Raw genomic sequence first — 18,287 nt, forward strand, 5'->3', positions numbered from 1 at the left:
TTACCAATGTTCCACTTCAAGACTTGCACGAGAAAGGGCCAACCAAAGATTTATATTTCATTGGACACAGATTACCGGCTGGACCCAGCGCTAAGAGATCCATGTCTTATGGTGTTCGGGAGCGCAGCTCGACCTGAGCCACCGCGTCAGGGAAGATGGCAAGGCCGCCGTACTGAGGAACGGGCTTCTTCTCCCCTGGAGTTAGGCGCATGTCAAAATTGCGGATGAGATGCGCTGCGACGACCTTCATCTGAGCACTAGCGAAAAAACGACCCGGGCACGCCCAAATACCGTGACCGAAGTTGATATTGTCGTTCCCGGTCGACGTGTGCTGAAACTTCATCTCTTGGCCGGGCTGCTCGCGCATTCTTGAGAACCTAAAGGCGTCGAACTTCTCAGGCTCCGGATACAACTTTGGTGACAAGTTGATTGGCTGAGCACGCACCATGACCAAGAAGCCTGGCGGGATCGTGTGGCCGGTGGTCAATCTCAAACCTTTGGGAGAAGTAACGATACGTGGGATATTTACTTTTTGTCGTGTCAAGTCAGCAAGCGGAAACGCTGTGAATAATCACGAAGACGTGACCTGTTTAGATTTTGACTTACCAAGTGACGTAGGCCTTCGGCGTTGTGACTCGCGCACGAAGCTATCAAGCTTCCGTAGGTGCATAATGGTCCTTTTATCAATAACGCCGTCCTGACCAAGAACGTCGTGCAACTCTGCGCGAAGTTCCTCGACGAATTCCGGATGTGAAGCCAAATCGAAGACCATGTAAGTCAACGCGTTGGTCAAATTGTATATGGAGGCGAACGTAGCCAGTAGCTGGTTACGGGTCAACTCCTTCACTGAGGGCTGCCCTGAGGAGTACTGGTCTCTGAGCCAGTCCAGGAGCTCGCCTCCAGCTGCTCCGCTACCGGCTGGTCCATCTCTATCACGCTTCTTTTCCCGTTCTCGGAGCAGGACACCTAGCTTTCGAGTGATCAAGGCCTTTCGCGCCTCAAGTGACCTCACTTCGGAAAAGAAAGGGGCAACGAAGGGGCGAAGTGGATGAGGGATGAACCGCACCTTCATCCAAGCCCTTGATACATCGCCGGTGAAGCCGACCGTTGCGTCGATCCACTCTTCATCTCGACTTAACGGGAGGCCGACGAACGAGCGGCCAGAGAGCACAGTTGCCATGCGTGCCATGGCGGCCTTGGGTGTGATTTTGGTCCAAGTAGGCAAGTTGTCGCCAATGGTCACACGGGTTGCGTAACCAATTTCGGCAACAAAGGCGCGCAGAACCATGGGGGTGTTCCGCACTAGGACGTTACGCATCGCATCGTCGAACTCGTCAGCTTTTGTGCCCATGTACGAGTGTTCCCCCCAAGAACTGGTTGTAGTGATGCTTCTTGATGGAGAGCTGATCTTCCGGAAGAGCCTTGACCGTTTCGATTTCAGATACGGGTAGCACCACCAGCTGCTGTCCGGGGACAGCCAGAGCGAAAGGAGTATCTGGATGGAGTTGATGTGCCCTTTCTAGTGTGGCCACAATACCGTTGTCGTCATCACGACTATCAAAGACGGGAATGCCGACAGAATGGAGGTCAGTGGCCCTGCGGAGACGCCAGTAGAACACGAACAGAGCCGATGCCACAGCGGCGGCCACAGCAACGGCATTGGTCAAGTCTAGACTCCGTCGATATGTCGAGAGAAGCTCGGCGAACATGTTAGCTATGGTGGAAGGAAGTTGAGAATAATCGACTGCGTGTGGGCAAAATGAGAGAAAAGCAACTCGTCGTGATAGTGTGACCCTGTGGGAAAACGTGAATTACTCGTTCCCATCAGCGAGATGCTTTCTGCAACCAAACCGTTTATTCCGCGATCTTTCACTGGTTCCCTGAGCTAGTCTAGATAGTGTTCGATTAGTCGCCGTCGGAGCCCGATGGCGATGCTACCTTATCATCGGACCCCGTAAGCACAGCCGGCAGCCGATTCATCCTCGACATCGGCGCTGGCGCAACCGAAACCTCATTCGGACTGATCAATCAAAGTATACCACATAATAATGCAGTGTTTCGCTACAAAAATAACTGATGCGTCAGGATCCATGCGCCTAAGAGCACGACTGGCATATTTGAGATCTGGTGGTAACGCCAAGCGAACAATCCTTTTTCCTTCCGATGACAAACAGTGATCTGCACGCCAACAAACGCCATGCCGCTGTCTCTAATGAGTTCTGTCAAGATAAGGACGACGCTGGAGACACTTAACCGCCTCATCCGTGAAGCCACAGAGACTCTTTCCTCGGGAGAGCTAGCACAGGAGCTCGATGGCGCGCTGCACGACGCCGACAGGCTCCCAGACCGTGACCTGGGAGCTTTGGCACGAAACACTGTAGACGCCATGGAAGCCCTGCAGTTGCGACTGATTCCATCCATGACATTGCTAGCTGATGGTTTCTTCGGTACGCAAACACCTTTGCTTCACAGTCAGGCGAAACTGTCGACCTGACACCAGAGCCACCTGCTGACCAGACGCCAAATACGTCCATAGGCTACATGAACAGCAAGGCTATGGCAGCCGTGGTAGAGGCCAAAATACCAGACATACTTCATAGTCATGGATCTCTGACGGCTGAAGAGCTGGGGCCCCTCGTCCGTGTGCAACCGACGCGCCTGACGCAACTACTCGATGCACTGGTTAACAACGGCATCTTCTCATACGACGAGTCTTCTGAGAAGTTCTCCAACAACCGCTGCTCAACTCTTCTTCGCCGAGACCACTGGACAAAATGGCATCTCTGGGCTGACTTGTACCCCAATTTCTTCTTCGATGTCAGCCGCTCGATCCCTGCGGCTATCCGAACAGGAGAGACACGCTATGCTGCCCAGATCGAGTACGAAACCGACCTATCTCTGTTTGAATACCTGGCCTCGCAAGGCAAGAGCGAGTATTTCCACCGCGTTCTCGGCGCCGGAGCTGTTGCCATGTCCAAGGGACTGACGATCGACTACCCATGGGAAGAGCTGAATGATGAGGTAGTTGTTGACCTCGGCGCGGGCTCAGGCGACTTTCTGGCTTCGGTGTTACGGCAGAACCCGTCTCTGCGCGGCGTCGTGGTCGACTTGAAGCACATCGCCGATATTGTTTCCCCGGAGATTGCGGCCGGTGGGGGAGCCAACGGCCGCTTCGTCGACGTTGCCGATCGCATGTCTGCGAAGGCTGGCGACTTCTTTGGCGACATTCCAGCAGCTTCGGTATATACCATTAAGTGGTGTCTGCACAACTGGATGGACAATGATGTGGTACGAATCTTGAGAAATACGCGGGCCAGGCTGATCCCTTCGCCCGTCGCACGCTTCATCATCTTCGAGTCGACGAAGCGGCCCGGTCGAAGCGGCCCGGTCGGAGCGGGCGTCTTGCCCGGTACGCTGATATTCTCATGATGATGACTGTCAACGGCAGAGAGAGAACAGAGGGAGATTGGAAGCGTCTGGCTGGCCTAGCAGGATGGAAAGTTCACCGAGTAATCGACATACGGAACTCCTGGGCTTCAGCCATTGATCTTCGTCCAATCTAGGAAGAAAATTGATATTGCTCCATTTTTGGACTTGGACTAGTATTGTCATTTCAATTCTTAATAGATACGTACCTAAATATGACACATTTGGCTCGAGGGTTCATACAGACTTGATTTTCGGAATGCGACTGTTGTATTATTCAGATGCAAAGTTGAAGATCCCAAACAACAGAGTAATCTCCGTCTCATCGTGCCTCGTAATGGCTGCATATGTTAACACAGACATTTACGTTTGTTCGTCGGTGCTGTGGGCATCATATCTGAGAACCATTATTGGGCGACATTTTGTCCCCAGACGCCAGTGCGCTATGAAACGTGTATCAATTGCTTTCTGCCATGATCTCTACTGAACACACATATGGAACATGTTGGAATCTATGGAGTAGGTTCGGCCCCAAGTTGAGCCACGAGCCCGCCAGCCGCGAAAGCGCCCATAGCCAGCGCGTTGACAACGGCGGGCATTGTGCTTGCGCAGTCACCAACGGCAAAGACCCCCTGAACTGTCGTCTCGTAGAACGGTTGGCTAGTCTTGATGGCGCCCGCCTCGGTCAACTCCAGCTGGAGCTGTTCTACAAACGGCCCGTTTACTTGGGTCTTTGGCTTGTGGACCTACAGGAATGCATGAGACGAGGTGAAAATGAGACCTCGGGCGAGAGATGAAATCAACTTACAACAAAGGCCTGTGAGATACTTGTCCCATCTTCCAAATGAAGAATGGTTTCTGAAGTACCCTCCCTCACCTTTTCCAGTCGGATCACTCGGCGGTCATCGAGCTCTATGATAGGATCCTTGCCAAGCGAAGTGACAATTTGATCTTTGAGTTCCGAGGCGCCATTGGTGTAAATGGTGACTTTTCTTGCCAATCGCTTGGCCATGCGTGCCAGATGGAGCGCAACAGGTGCTTTAGCGACGTCCTCCACAGCCAGGACGCCAGCTGAAGCCGAGTTCCTGTCCTCGAATCCGTCACAAAACAGGCAATGGTACCTGAGAACAAGCGCGTTAGCTAAGATTGCTCCCATCCCCAGTCTTGCCGGGCTCTTTCTGGTGCGCTCTTACACTCCCCGACCCCAAACGTCATCGTATCCTTGGATTTCGGGGTAGACGTCACGCATACCAGACGCTAGGACGATTTTCTTCCCAGTCCATGTAGCACCTCTGGCGTCCTTCGCCTCAAAACGACCTTCACTATTGCGCCGAAGAGACTCTACGTTAGTCTCCTCAAAGGTGATGGTCTCGTAGCGAGCGAGGAGGTCAGAGCGCGCCTTAGATCGGAAATCAGCGGGGTTCCTATGGTCCCACGTAGGCACATTATGCATGTGTGAAGTACGGGCATTGCGGTAGACGCCCGAGTCGAAGACTACAGCCGTGTAAAGCTGACGTGCAAGGCCGGTGGCGACGGCAAGGCCGCCTGGTCCGCCGCCAATGATGAGGACATCATGGATTGGCATAGTGATATTAGGGGTGACGGAAAGAAGAGAAGTCGGTGGAAGCAAAGTAGAAGTCGGTGGAAGCAAAGTAGAAGCGACGGAGGCGGAGTAGAAGTACGAACAAGCGAGGGGGGGGAAACGCATAAGTATGCACCCGGACTGAGCTTCAGAGATGGCAGCAAAAGTGAAATAAGATAAGAAATGGTGTCAATGTAATGACAAAACATACTCCTTCGCTTCCGAGCTTTAAATTGCGCCAGACATTTCTCACCTCGGAGACTTTTTGTATTTAAGGTAGCATTAGGAGTTGCGGCCTTCCTGCCGGAAGTGGGGCCGAAGGTAGCTCAACAACGGCCCGTTGCGGAGTCCGGCGAGTATTTTGGGCTCTCTGATTGGCCAAACAAAACACCGAGATCCACTTTGGCTTACACGGAGCAGCTTCCGCTGTTCTACGGCCCGTCGATGGGGTGTTTGCAAGGCACGGCAACCTTACTCAGGAGGGCGTGATGTGCATCAGACTGAATTCATCATCCTCAAGTATGGGTCACTCGTTGGCTTGTTACTTTCATCGCGCAGTATTAGGGTATACAAGAGCCTCTTCTGCCGAACCATCACCGCATACTAGGTACACCTGGTCTAAGAATAATCGGCAGAGCACACCAACAGCAAACATGCGAAACATTGGCACCGGCCTCAGCAACGGGCGGCTCTCAGCTACCATGCTGGTTCTTTTCCTGGGCATGCTCACCGCAAACCTCGACACGACTATCCTCGCTGCCGCCATTCCCAGGATCACCGACGAGTTCGAGACTTTGGCAGACATCGGGTGGTATGGATCGGCAACGTTCTTGACATTCGCCGCGTTCCAGACTACCTGGGCAAATGCCTACAAGTACTTCGACATCAAGTGGACCTACGCCCTCACTCTCGCCATCTTCGAGCTGGGAAGCATCATTTGTGCTGTCGCTCAGAACAGCGCAACGCTCATCGCTGGCCGTGCCATCGCCGGTGTTGGTGCTGCGGGCCTCACCACTGGCACCTTTGTCATAATCGGCTACACAGTCATAGAGGAGCTCCGTCCCGCATTCATGGGCGTTCTGGGCGCTACTTACGCCATGGCCTCCTTCATCGGTCCCATCGTCGGCGGCGCTTTTACTCAGAACGTCACATGGCGCTGGTGCTTTTGGATCAATCTCCCTATCGGAGGGGCTGCGATCGCTCTTCTTATTCCATTCTACAATAATCCGGAACATGCGAAGCCCCTAAAAGCTACATGGCAGGAGAAGTTGCTGCAGTTGGATCCGGTAGGCGGTAGCCTAATCCTGACATCTGTCATTTGCTATCTGCTGGCACTGCAATGGGGCGGGCTCGAGAAATCGTGGTCCAACAGCACCGTCATTGGCACGCTGATTGGCTTTGGTCTCCTCTCCATTGCCTGCGGCGTGAACGAAATCTGGATGGGTGAGAGGGCGTCCATCGTTCCTCGACTGCTCAAAATCCGACGTATCCTTGTCAACCAGTTTGTCGTCTTTTTCAACTCGGGAGGCCAGTTCATCTTGGCCTATTACCTTCCCATCTACTTCCAGTCGCTACGGAACGACTCTCCTCTCCAGTCCGGCGTTCACAACCTCCCGTTTCTCATCGGAGGTCTCTTTTCAATGGCCTCGGGGGCTCTTCTTAGCGCCACAAACCGGTGGCTCACATTCTTGTTGCCCGCCGCCGCTCTCAGTGCTGTGGGTGGTGGTTTGCTGTGTACCCTCAATGCTGATACGTCTACTGCGAAGTGGGTTGGGTACCAGATTCTCGCCGGCTCAACGACGGGCTTTGTATCCCAGATACCCGTGATGAGCAACACGGCTATCGTTGACGTTACCGACGTGGGCTCCACTTCCGCCATGACTCTTCTCTTCCAGCTTCTCGGCGGTTCTTTCTCTGTGTCTGCCGCGCAGTCAGTCTTCGGTAACCTCCTCCTAAGGCGCCTCTCTAGGACAGCCCCGCAAATTTCGCCAGCTTATATCCTGACCACCGGGGTATCGGACTTGCGACGAGCCTTCACGCCTGAAGAGCTTCCTCTCATCCTTGACGGATATACCGAGGGTATACAGGGAGCTTTTGCTGTGGCCACAGCCATGATGGCTGCAAGCGTCATTGCCGGTCTTTTTCCGAAGTGGGAGAAACTTCGTCCTGCTGCCTTGCAAAGCACGGAGGAATCTACGGCAAGCGAAAAGACGCTGCGCGCAAACTCTGAGTTGGTGGTTGTTGATTCTAGCCCGAAGTAAGGCCTGGAAGTCGGTGTCTGTACGATTCAAGCCTGCCTTTTAGCAGAAGAAGCATGAGGCTTTTCAAGTGTTACATCACGGTAACACTGCTTGAATCAGCGAGGCTTCTGCGAGACTTGAAATCCCCAGGGCCTACTCCCGATAAGCCTGAACCGTTGGGATGCCATCTTGCAGTGACCAAGACTATACTCTCGTAGTATAACTCGATGGTCCAGCTTCCTTGTTTTCATTTCCTTTCCTACCCGGGGTGTGCGTGTTATCATTCTGTAACATTAAGTCGATTTGTGTAATTACCTTGGTTCGAGAATACTGTACAAAAATATGTCATTGATGCTCATTGTCAACTCCCTAAAAGACATGGCATCTTGGAAATGCCATTAAGCATATCCCTCCCCCGGAGTGATGCACGACGTTCGTGTATGGTGGGTGGCGAGTTATCCCCTTATCAAAATAGGTAGTTCAGATCTACTTCCGCGGCTAATTAAGTGGAATTTGCGCTGTAGTTCTTGGAACATTAACAACCTTTTTAGGCTGTTTACATGGCCTACCAGATAGCACTCAAGCAAAGGTTATGCAGACATCCATCTTTCTAGCGCTTTAGTGTCTCGCGTCTGATCACGCAAATAAGATGGGCTACCTCGACGCCTTCGCCCACGCGGCCATCCTCCCATCCACCTTACTCTCCCTAATCTGCCTCACAGTATCAACGCACGCCTTCCTCGCAAGCTCCGGATAGTCCCTTTCGATTTCCTTTGCCTTTTCGCTTCCCGGCTCCACACCAACCAGCTTTAACTCATAAATGACAGTGAAAGCGATGTCCGTCGACTCTGGGGAAACAGACGCGTTTGACAGGTAAGAGACAAGGAAGGTTGTTTTGGCGCCTATGTCCAGCGTTGTTGCCTCCACCTGTTAGATATGGTGAGTCAGCCCGGCTGAAGAGAGCCTGTTTGCCCAGGGAGGGGGAGGATGAAGGGAAATGTGCCCTTCGGTAACACGTGCCACCCATACCTGTAATCTGTCCGCGACAGAAACCCCCTGGTACAATACCTGCCCATTGCCCGTGTGGACACCACCGTCACCGAGAGTGATAGCCCGTCCAAGCCTCTTTCCGTTTACCGTTTCCCACAACACATCACATTTGGCCACGTAAGGGGCGAATTCCTGTGGCATCCGCGCAACGTGAGCAACACCCGCCCAGAGATCCACGGCCGTGAGCTTAGTCCCATCTTCTGGGCCGTTGACTACCGTGGTAAAAGAAATGTTGTAAGAGAAGGTTACAGAGGAGTCCATGGTATGTGACTTGTGGAAAGAGTGCTTGGTTTGATGATGGATGAGTGGCCGTAAAGAGGACGAGGCGTCTGAAATTTTGAATATGTGGTTTGGGCTGTGAGGAAGAGTCTCAGTTGATAATCTTCTCACCATGCGTATTTCGCTAGTTTTCTTGTTGAAACTTTCATTTTTTCCATTTCAAGGTGAAGAACGGTGTCCCCTCGCCCCCACGTCTGGAACGATGTGGTTGCTGCACGAGGAAACTGCGGTCACCGAGTCGCAGCGGCGGCCGAGGAAATTTCCCCCGTCTTCTTCTTCTTCGCCATTCATACCGATGCTTTAGGAAGTGCATATATCCAAGGATCCGGGTATGCTGGAACCTTGGCGAGGCGCAGACATGAACATCATTGGGGGCTAATGTGACTTCTGCCATGCTCCACGCTCGGTGACCGAAGCATGTTCCAGTACTAAGCGACCAGGTGTAGCATGCAGGTCTAGATTGAGCAAGTTTTAAGACATCAATATTGACCGGGTACATATTATTAGTCCAATCACGCACGACGAACCTACAGGCTTCGAAGTGGCGGTGGAACAGACCCATACTAGTTTGATGAAACCATTTTACATGACTTTCACGCGGGGTTTCCTAGCAATCAAATTCGTAGTTGCACTTACTGTCTGTAGTCACAAGAGTGACGGAGATCTTCCATCTCGGTGGCAAAAGTTGTTCAATATATCCTGTTGCGAAACACCTCCAGCCAACTCGTCGTTACAAATTAGTCAGTTTGCTCGCGAAGCATAACGAATTATCCGCGATGTTGGGTACTGCAAAGTATAAACTAATCACCCTAATTCCTATCTTCTGGCTCTTCGAAGCCCTTCTTGATACATCATGCCACGTTCTTCATCCGTCCAGGGACTGGCTACTGCGTCGCACTCCGGAAGATGACTCTTGTCAAGCATCATCGTGCGCGACACAGAGTCGACCTTTTCCATCACCCGGAGAATGTTTAGGCCGATAACTCTTTTGATGTTGTCCGGAGAGACACCTCTGCTCACAAGCCCGGCCACAAGTTGAGGGTAATCAGACACCTCGTCCAGGCCGTCGGGCCCTTTGAGCATACCATCAAAGTCTGAGCCTATGCCCACATGATCGTAACCGATTCTTTCTCCGGCGTAGATTATGTGGTCAATCACATCTTGCAGACTTGGTTCCCCGCCGTTGATAGGGCTTACCAGCTCCCGCAGGAAGCAAATCATGATGATGCCGCCGTTCAACTTAAGGCTGTCCAGAACGTTGTCTGAGACATTGCGCAGGTGAGGGCAGAGCGAGTAGCTTTGCGCCAATGACCACGTCAGAAGGCAGCTCTGGACTCATCAAGAGTGCTAATGATAGAGCCAGTCACTTACCAGGAGGAGTGTGAGAATATGACAGGGGCGCGGCTCAGGCCAAGGACCCGTTCCTGTACTGTTTTGCTAGTGTGCGATAAATCGATCATGCTTGAGAAAATTAGCTTCTGTGAAGATAACAGCATACATGAGTTCGAATGAAGGGCTACTTGCAGTCCGATCCGGTTCATCTCTCGCACCATCATCTCCCCCTCTTCCGAAAGCCCTCTACTATGAACAGATGGGGCCGTCTAGATAAGGTGTGTGGTTTGCATCAACAGGGCCCCCGGGTGCAGTACCATCCAGGCTTGGTACTTACAGCTGAATCGGCATAGGGGTTGCTGCAGTTGTGCGTCAATGTGACGTATCGGACACCGAGAGAACGATAGAGCCTCAGGCAACTAAAACTGTTGCCTATCTGGTGCAATCCTTCGACCCCAATCATGCAGGCGATTCGACCGCTGCTGAAAACCTCCAACACCTCGGCGGCGTTCTTGGCGAGGGCGAAGTGGGCGGGGTACATCTGTATCATGAGATGTAGCAGGTCGATCTGTTGCAGGGTCTTTTTGACTGCTTCGAGGTGTGACTCGCCATGGGTCTCTTGGCCTGTCAGGGCGGGACCGCGGGGGCTGCCGGAATACAGGCAAGTCAGCCGTTCCTGCGTGGGAACTGGAAGGCGGGGAACAGGCTAGAAATGCCGACAAACCAGGGAACAAACGCGCTCCAGAACTGTGCTCCTACTCGTCCACGTGTTAGTCGTCCAATGTCGGTCTGGCCGATGGACACTGAGTTGAGATCGAACCCGGTCCGTCTCATGTCATTGCTGTACCATCCCCGAATGTTCCAAGGCCAGTCGTTGTGCCCGTCTAGTTGAGGTGGTACGTCAGCCATGTGGGATCTGAAAGGTTGCAGTACTCTTCTCCTGTGTCTTTGGAGTCACCGCATACCTATCAGAGGAACTTCATTCAGAATTCGGAGCGCGGTTCGGACGTCTTCCTCGTTTATGCTCTGATGGGGAGTGACCTGTGGCATTTTCATTGCGGTCTCTTGTCGTTTTTGATGCAACTGTGTGTTATCCCTTTGAGTTGCTATCTTAGAGAAGGGATTAAATACGTGAATTACAGTGTTGCGATTTTCGTGAGTTCTTGCAACATACGCAGGGTTCCTGCGTTCTCCCCTGCCTGTTCTCATACCAAGAAGAACAGTAAGTCGCATTCCGACAGCTCAAGAGCTTCGGTGACCGACCATACATGTTGGCATATGATTGTTAGGAACTTTTGATTCAGAACATAGCCACCGTTGCGGAGCTAGCACCGGAGCGGCAGGTGGGAAGCAAGGACAGGGCAGTTTATGCGAATCAGTCAGAGTCCAGATGTCTTTCATGAATGAGGTGGTTGAGATGAATGCTTTCAATTTTACTTCCTGTACAAGAGAGTCTTGCCTGATGACAGGGTTGCACGAACGTCGGCTGTCGGAGTGTAGCAGCGCCGGAGGGTCGGAGAGTCGCAAGGCAGCGAGCGGCCAAGGCGACATGACCTTCGCTCCACTCACTTCGTTAAGGCTGTGCCCCTTCAGCTACGGCGTCTGAAGCACACATCTGCTGTATTACGCCTTGTTTAGGAAGCATCTTACCCAAAAGACCTTATTGGCAACATTTGGCGAAGTCCGATCTGGAGTGAGGCCTAAATGTATGAAGTGCACTGGTGTGACAAAAGGGCACAGCTCGATAACGCGCGATCAAACTAGGCATATTCTGCACGTTCAAACTCTCAACCTAGCTTTTCAAGGGGTTTCATGTTTCAATCAGGAGCGAGAAGGCGGAAACATGTCCGAACAACTCGGGCTACGGCGTAAGTCGCGAAGGGCGATCGACTCCAAAAGATTAACCCAGAGGCGGCGTAGTGCCTGATAACCCGTACCCCAGTTTTTGTCTGCCTATCCATACCAGGGACCTTCGGGGTTCACGCGCAGGTGCGGACAGGTACGCATTGTTGACCTGATAGGTATACCCAGTTGCTGACAAAAGCAGTGATTTGCAGTCAAACTTGCGAGATCCTTGGAGATACGTCAAGCCCACGTCCGATAAACCCGATCTATAGTGAGCAAACTATACTACTGCCGCACGGAAAAGCCGTACGGCAAAGCTTGGCGTAGGCATCACTTACAAGGTTTTGATCCCACAGGAATCAAGACATGATACTTCCATGTTAGGCATCTCTTTGTTGAATTTGCAGGCCCAGTACACCGCTCACCATTGGGAGTGTAGCCAGACAACTTACAATTCTCATCTTGGTGTGGCTCCACGATATTCGTTTCAAGGGGGCTAATGTGCCTATCGTACCGCGGTATTTGAACACTAAAATGTTTCCATAAGTTATCATGAAAGAACCATTTAAGATTTTGCGAATATCATTTAAATGCCAAGCCGTCTTAACGAGCACAACACCACCTTAACGCGGTTGTGTGCTCACCTTCACCGAATCATGTCCAACACAAGGCTGTCTGCCCAAAAGCCCTTCCGGCTTCGTGCTGCCTGCGACGCTTGTCACCTCGCAAAGGCTAGTGAGGCGCCGTCCCAGTTCGCTGGTCACCCATTTGTCCGTACTGACACCTATCAATAGGTCAAGTGCAGCAGTGACAAGCCTTCATGCCAGAGATGCCTTCTCAACAATCTGGAGTGCTGCTACAGCATCTCCATGACTGGCAAAGTCCAGGGCTCAAATCGTCACAACAAGCGCGCTCGCTATGAAGACATAGACGTCTCCGTCTCCAACGGCCAACGCATCTCAAAGCCCGAGGACCGGGCAAAATCGTCATCCGGAGACGACGTCGAGGCTGCGCAAACCTCGCCGGTCATGCCAGCATCCCCGTATGACCAGCTCACCCAGTTCGACCAGCTCACCCAGCTCTCTCAGCTTTTGTCTCCCCAAGCGACCACCATCGACGACACCACGGACCTTGAACGCGTACCACTTTCGTCTCTGCCGGAGCAGGTGCCATCCATGCCATGGCTCAACCAGGAAACCCCCCACGATGACTTTTTCGGGATCGACGAGAGTCTCCTGGAACCTTGCCATGAAGACCGACCGGGGAGCCAGCAGTCCTCTAGGCATCAAGATGATTGGGAGCCTCCGCGTCAAGACGCTGTACAAAGTCATGTAAGACGGACGACGCGGCAGGATGACTCGGAACTCGGCAGCAGAAGCCCCAGTCGAAAGCTTGGCGGCTCGACTACGCCAGAGACCCAGCCAAACTTGAGAGAGGCACCGATCACCTGGCGGAGACTGCCGCTGAACGGCGTTCACCTGCTGGAGCAGCTATGTAGGCGGGAGGAACATCCGCACCTACGACCAGACCTGACCATGGCCAGAAACAAGTCGGTCATTTGCGGGTTGACGAAGGTGCTCGCGGACATTGACCAGTGGGAAAGAAGCGGATCGGACCTCATGCTGTGCACGCTTTTTATGCACGCTGTTGTCAACTCGTACCGACAACTTTACAATTCATGGTCGCAGACCGGGTTTGGCCGGGCTACTCCGGGCGGGGGCAGCGGCGGCGGCAGCAGGGAGGCTGTGGCACATCTCCAGATCCCCGGCATCGGTTTCGGCTTCGGCACTTTCGAGATAGACGCGAAGTCGCAGAGGGGGCTGTTCAAGCAGGTCTTTATTGGGGAAATCGATAAGACTATGATGCTCTGGACCAAGATATGGGCTGCTGTGGTGAGCCAGCAGCTCAATGGCCAGGAGGGTAAGGGAATATGTGAAAACATACTTCTAGCGGCCGGTGGTACACTGAAAAGAATGCGGACTGAGATGAGTCGCACTGAAAGAGATTAGTAGAGTTGAGTAGTGTTAACTAGTCAACATTGCACTCCAAGTCTTATCGCAAGAGTAACTATGGGCAGGCACTTTTGAATGTCCTGGTTTTGAGCCACAATGCCCCTCATCATTCCACTCATCTTCATGTCTGTGTTCCTATGATACTAGGAATCTGTGCGTTACCTACCTGGTAATTAAAGCCGTCCATATCGACATGACTTTTGCGAACAATAGGAGCAGGCGATTTCGTGTCGTTGAATCTAGCCTTGCCGTTGAAATCCAATCCCCCGCGAACTTCAGCAGGACACTTTGCTGAATGACGTTTGTACACATGTCTTCAGCTGCTGATGTCCAGCAGACACTAAAACAGCTTGTTTCGGGTAAGAAGATAGTCAAAAGAACCTATGCTTGCGCGTCCCGAAGGATTAAGGCTAGCAGGGATCTTATTGCGATGCCTTGGCCATCAAGGTTGCGGAGAAATCGAACGGTTGCGGGATTTTAATCAACGGGCCGCTGTGGAGGGCAAAGGACCGATGTAGTAGTGCAAGGGTAAAGGCCCGCTGTAACGTTGCGAAAGCACGTCGCGAGAGTAAATCCAGGGATCAGACATTACTGTGTGAATGTCTTCAAATGAGTGTATGGTCAAAGCATGTGGTCAAAATCAACATAGTTGTCTGTGATATGTCGGGATTAAGTTTGCGAGTCTAATTGCAAAGGATTGGGGACGGTCTCAAGATCGTCGAAGGCCAAATGCCCGTGAAAGGATGGTCGTAGATCTAATAACGGCGCATTCGTCGTTCCTCAATTGGCATAATCTATGGCAATACAGAGCAAAGAACACCAAGACGATGGTCTGCTTTGCTTTTTGAACCGACATTACCTTGTTTGCACCTTGTTTACACCATGTTCAGGGACCAATCTTGCCTCCCTTATCTCCATCCCACTTGCTGTTAGTATCGATATTCCCGTCAATATCATAGTTCCTATCGTAGTCGTCCTTCTTTTTTTGCCTTATACAGCAAAACTCATGCTCATGGTCTACTGGTGGGTTATGTACAGTTCCTTAATAGTAACCTGCTTCGACGGATCTCCTGACATGCGAGCGGTGTTCATATGCTGCTTCTAACCCAGGTAAGCAGACAAATCTTCATCATGCTACTGCATAAATAAATCTTGTTGTAAATAAGTGTTTTGATGATAGTCAGCTATTATGGTCAGAATTGTCTCAACAATCGTTCTACTGTTATTTGGCATACTTGCCTCCTTTCGAGTCTAAACATGCTAGCAATTCACTCGCCCTTTTTCGCATCTCCTCATACCACCATTCCTGCGAGTCATTGCGCTCCTCAGAAGCGACTTTCTCTTGGTCTCGTAGGCCATGGCCGTCTTCTGAACGACTTCCGCTCGTCTGCTTCAGTCTTTTCCGGCTTTCGTGGCAGGATTGTATCAGTTCCACACATTTGAGGAGGTCTCTCTTTAATATCATGTACCGCAGCATGATCTGATCATCGGGATCGAGCTCCACGCATCCAAAGTAGAATCGGGGTTGTTGCCCATCCTGCCGGTCGGCATCCGACGAAGCCAGGGCAGATCGCGCCGGCGAGCCGTGGGACTGGGTTCGCGAGGGGCCATCGGGTTGCTCGATGGCGAAATGGTCGCTATCTCTGGTATCGGGCTGTATTGACTCAAATGCCGACTTGTACATGCATAGAATCAGGTCGAGAACGGTGGCGACAAGAGCCGAGCAACTGTGACACCGATGGAATCCATCCATCGCCATGATGGAGGGCAGTCTGGTCATTGCCCATCGGTTGGCGGACACGATCTGGTCCAAGGTAGACCGGCTGTTCTGCGAGCAGAGCTCCAAACGCTCGATGATGCTGGTCAGGGCTGTGGGTGGGTTCCGCTTCACGTCGTGTGAGTGGGAGTCGCGCCGCGATTCTGATGATAATGTCAGACTCGAATCGTCGTAAAGCTCTCCTTCCAGCGGCGCGTGAGTTTCTCTGTCTTGCCAGGAGGAAAGAACAAGCCTCTCATTATATACGTTGTTTTGCAACTTTTCCGCGGTCAAACCGCCTACTGAACATGGGCTGCCGGATACGTTCACATCAGCAATAATGAAGGGCTCGGCCCAGTCTCCAAGAAGATCGGCAGCGTCGGCTGTCGGGAAAAGCAGTTCAGGGGGAGATCCCGAACCTGTTGAACCGTCATTGTCTCCGACTCGAAAGCTCCCATCCCCGTCAACCATCAAGGGAGCAGTGACCGCCAATGCCGGGATAGTAGACGGGAAAGGAAAGTTGTTGCACTTGCTCCAGCGACCAGTATTGGCCGTGACGTGCAGTGGCGGCTTGTGTGGATTCGAAGAGAAGGGTATCGGTGACGGCATTGAAAAGTGGTGGCTGTCTTGGAGCCGCTGTCTCTTGGAGGACGCACGACCGACCATGGAAACTTGGTGTTGGCATTTAAGTCCGGAGGAAAGGCATCGCGGGCAACCCTCTTTACTGCCAGAACATCGGACCTGTCAGGGACAGACTTGTGAGTAAGCAATGGTCGCATGCCACGCAACCAACCGGCAGCCGTGTTGATTGATTATACATTTCCAGGCAATCGCAGTCACTTACCTTAGCAGCGTGGCATTGATTGCACGCGGATCGAAGTCGAAATGGTTTTGGAGCCGCTACTCCTGATTCCTGATTTTCCTCAAAGGTGTCCATAGATACTGTACGTGGGAGCTGGGAGCGTGAAAGCCCTAGCTTTAGGTCAGACGACGTTTATAGCACGCAAGTTGTACTGAGATCAGTGTGATGACCTGGAATCCAGTTGAAGTACAGCATATTGAGAATGTAGAAATTGACATCAACGGGGATCCTATGGCGAGAGGGAAAGATGGATAGGGGGGAGAGGGGACGGGGAAAAAGTCGCCGAAAATTGTCCGGGGTTGGCAACCCAGGGACATTACCAACGCCTACAATCAGAACCCAGTGACATCAAACGGTCAAGGTACTCTCTTATTGTTTACGAGTGTGCGATATTTTGAGTAGCTCAAGTTCAGGCAAGATTACTAGTTTATTAAACTCAGTAAAGATATTGTAATGCGCAGTTGTGCATGGCACTCAAGGGCCACTGGGTAAGAAGGGCGTGTTGCTAGATGAATCCTTGATCTTTTTGTGATCGGGGTATTTATCCATCATCATCTTAAACAGCCTCAAGTCATTCAGAGCGTCCTTGGCGGACGTCTTGACTTCTTTGCCACGGACCACAGTTTCGTACCACTCTTTCAATTCAGCAGTGTATGCATCCTCGTAGGAGGTTTGAAGAGATCTGTGGGACTTTTCCCCATGCTCGTTCAGCTCGTCAATCTCCACCGTGATTCCGAGACCCTTAACGAATGGTGTATCGTAACAAATTGTGACTGATTTGTTCTCTCCGTAGACAGCGACTTGAGAGTCAAATCTTGGTACAGAGTCGATGCCCATCTCGTAGACACACGTGAAACGGTCGTCAGGGGCGGTGCCATTCCGGTATTCGAACATTGTCGTGTACCAGCGCGCGTTGTCCGTCGATGCAAGCACTGATTCTGGGAGACCACCCAAAACGTCCCTCATCAAGCTGAGACCATGGCTTCCGAGACTGCCCAGGAGACAGCAGTAGTCCATCTGCGCGGCTGAAAGCGATTCTGGCTCTTGTCCCCATGCCTGACCTAGCAGGACTGCCAGTCGCGACTCTCTGTCCTCTGACGCCTCCATTGGTATGTCATCGTAGTATTTCTGCGAATATGCCCCCGACTGCCCGATGAAATAAGCATTGGGGCCGATGATATCCCTGACACGAGCGTACTTGATCTTGTCAATGGATGCAATCTCGCGTTTGAAGGCTTGGAGACTTGGAGCGTAACGTCGCATGTAACCCACGAAGACGCGGGCATTGTTGGGGGCATTCGTCTCAGCATCGATAATCTCCTCGCCAGCTTGTAGGCTAAGCGTCATGGGCTTCTCGAGCAAGACGTTCTTCCCGAACTTCAACGCAGCAATCGTGTACGGGGCGTGATACTCGTCAGATGTCAGGATGACGACAACATCAATGGCTGGGTCATTGAAGATGTCATCCGGGTTTGTGGTCGCGCGAGGAATCTTGAATTTGTCACGACAATGATCAGCCGTCTTTTGTGAAATGTCGCAAATGGTGGCGACCTTGAAGAGGCTGGACAAGAACATGAACGTTGGAAGGTGCACGATTTGTGCAACGTCGCCACCGCCAATGACTCCAACCTGTAGAACCTTGGAAGACATATTGAAGCGAGTTCTAATAGTTGTAGTGATAATGCAGCGACAGTTTTATGCGTGAGGTTGGAGGATACAAGTGTTTCGAGCCTCGAGGGGAATTTGAAGCATCATGTCACATATTAACCTTTTTATGAGGCGCTATGTGAGCTCTAGTACTTGTCATTCCCTAACCCAAACCGGTGCGACATTTACATTCCGTCTCTGATGACGCTGATGCACCCAAGCGACTGTCCCCTCTCCGCTTCTGTGTGCTCATGCT

The 18,287-nt window shown here is 52.0% G+C and overlaps 7 protein-coding genes across 7 annotated transcripts; 3 read left to right on the forward strand and 4 right to left on the reverse strand.

Moving 5' to 3' along the window:
* Positions 1–106: 106 nt before the first annotated feature.
* Positions 107–1,351, reverse strand: COL26b_004041 (uncharacterized protein; the record flags this gene model as incomplete). Its single annotated transcript, XM_053176925.1, has 2 exons — positions 107–495; positions 607–1,351. The coding sequence occupies 2 exons, from the start codon at positions 1,349–1,351 to the stop codon at positions 107–109; spliced, it is 1,134 nt and encodes a 377-aa protein (XP_053039247.1).
* Positions 1,352–2,197: 846 nt separating this feature from the next.
* On the forward strand, positions 2,198–3,429 carry COL26b_004042 (uncharacterized protein; the record flags this gene model as incomplete). The annotated part of the gene is made up of 2 exons (XM_053176926.1): positions 2,198–2,447; positions 2,537–3,429. 2 exons carry the CDS (start codon positions 2,198–2,200, stop codon positions 3,427–3,429), a joined length of 1,143 nt encoding a protein of 380 aa, XP_053039248.1.
* A 509-nt stretch (positions 3,430–3,938) lies between these two features.
* Positions 3,939–5,011, reverse strand: COL26b_004043 (uncharacterized protein; the record flags this gene model as incomplete). Its single annotated transcript, XM_053176927.1, has 4 exons — positions 3,939–4,172; positions 4,235–4,243; positions 4,304–4,547; positions 4,620–5,011. 4 exons carry the CDS (start codon positions 5,009–5,011, stop codon positions 3,939–3,941), a joined length of 879 nt encoding a protein of 292 aa, XP_053039249.1.
* Positions 5,012–5,661: 650 nt separating this feature from the next.
* COL26b_004044 (uncharacterized protein) lies at positions 5,662–7,269 on the forward strand (the record flags this gene model as incomplete). The annotated part of the gene is made up of 1 exon (XM_053176928.1): positions 5,662–7,269. One exon carries the CDS (start codon positions 5,662–5,664, stop codon positions 7,267–7,269), a length of 1,608 nt encoding a protein of 535 aa, XP_053039250.1.
* A 2,124-nt stretch (positions 7,270–9,393) lies between these two features.
* On the reverse strand, positions 9,394–10,818 carry COL26b_004045 (uncharacterized protein; the record flags this gene model as incomplete). The annotated part of the gene is made up of 4 exons (XM_053176929.1): positions 9,394–9,874; positions 9,949–10,001; positions 10,247–10,556; positions 10,757–10,818. The coding sequence occupies 4 exons, from the start codon at positions 10,816–10,818 to the stop codon at positions 9,394–9,396; spliced, it is 906 nt and encodes a 301-aa protein (XP_053039251.1).
* A 1,805-nt stretch (positions 10,819–12,623) lies between these two features.
* Positions 12,624–13,763, forward strand: COL26b_004046 (uncharacterized protein; the record flags this gene model as incomplete). Its single annotated transcript, XM_053176930.1, has 2 exons — positions 12,624–13,674; positions 13,705–13,763. The coding sequence occupies 2 exons, from the start codon at positions 12,624–12,626 to the stop codon at positions 13,761–13,763; spliced, it is 1,110 nt and encodes a 369-aa protein (XP_053039252.1).
* Positions 13,764–16,858: 3,095 nt separating this feature from the next.
* On the reverse strand, positions 16,859–18,034 carry COL26b_004047 (uncharacterized protein; the record flags this gene model as incomplete). Its single annotated transcript, XM_053176931.1, has 1 exon — positions 16,859–18,034. The coding sequence occupies one exon, from the start codon at positions 18,032–18,034 to the stop codon at positions 16,859–16,861; it is 1,176 nt and encodes a 391-aa protein (XP_053039253.1).
* Between the last annotated feature and the right edge of the window lie 253 nt (positions 18,035–18,287).

Source organism: Colletotrichum chrysophilum, assembly GCF_026319265.1.
Source record: "Colletotrichum chrysophilum strain AFK26 chromosome Unknown scaffold_23, whole genome shotgun sequence".
NCBI classification, from domain to species: Eukaryota; Fungi; Ascomycota; class Sordariomycetes; order Glomerellales; family Glomerellaceae; genus Colletotrichum; species Colletotrichum chrysophilum.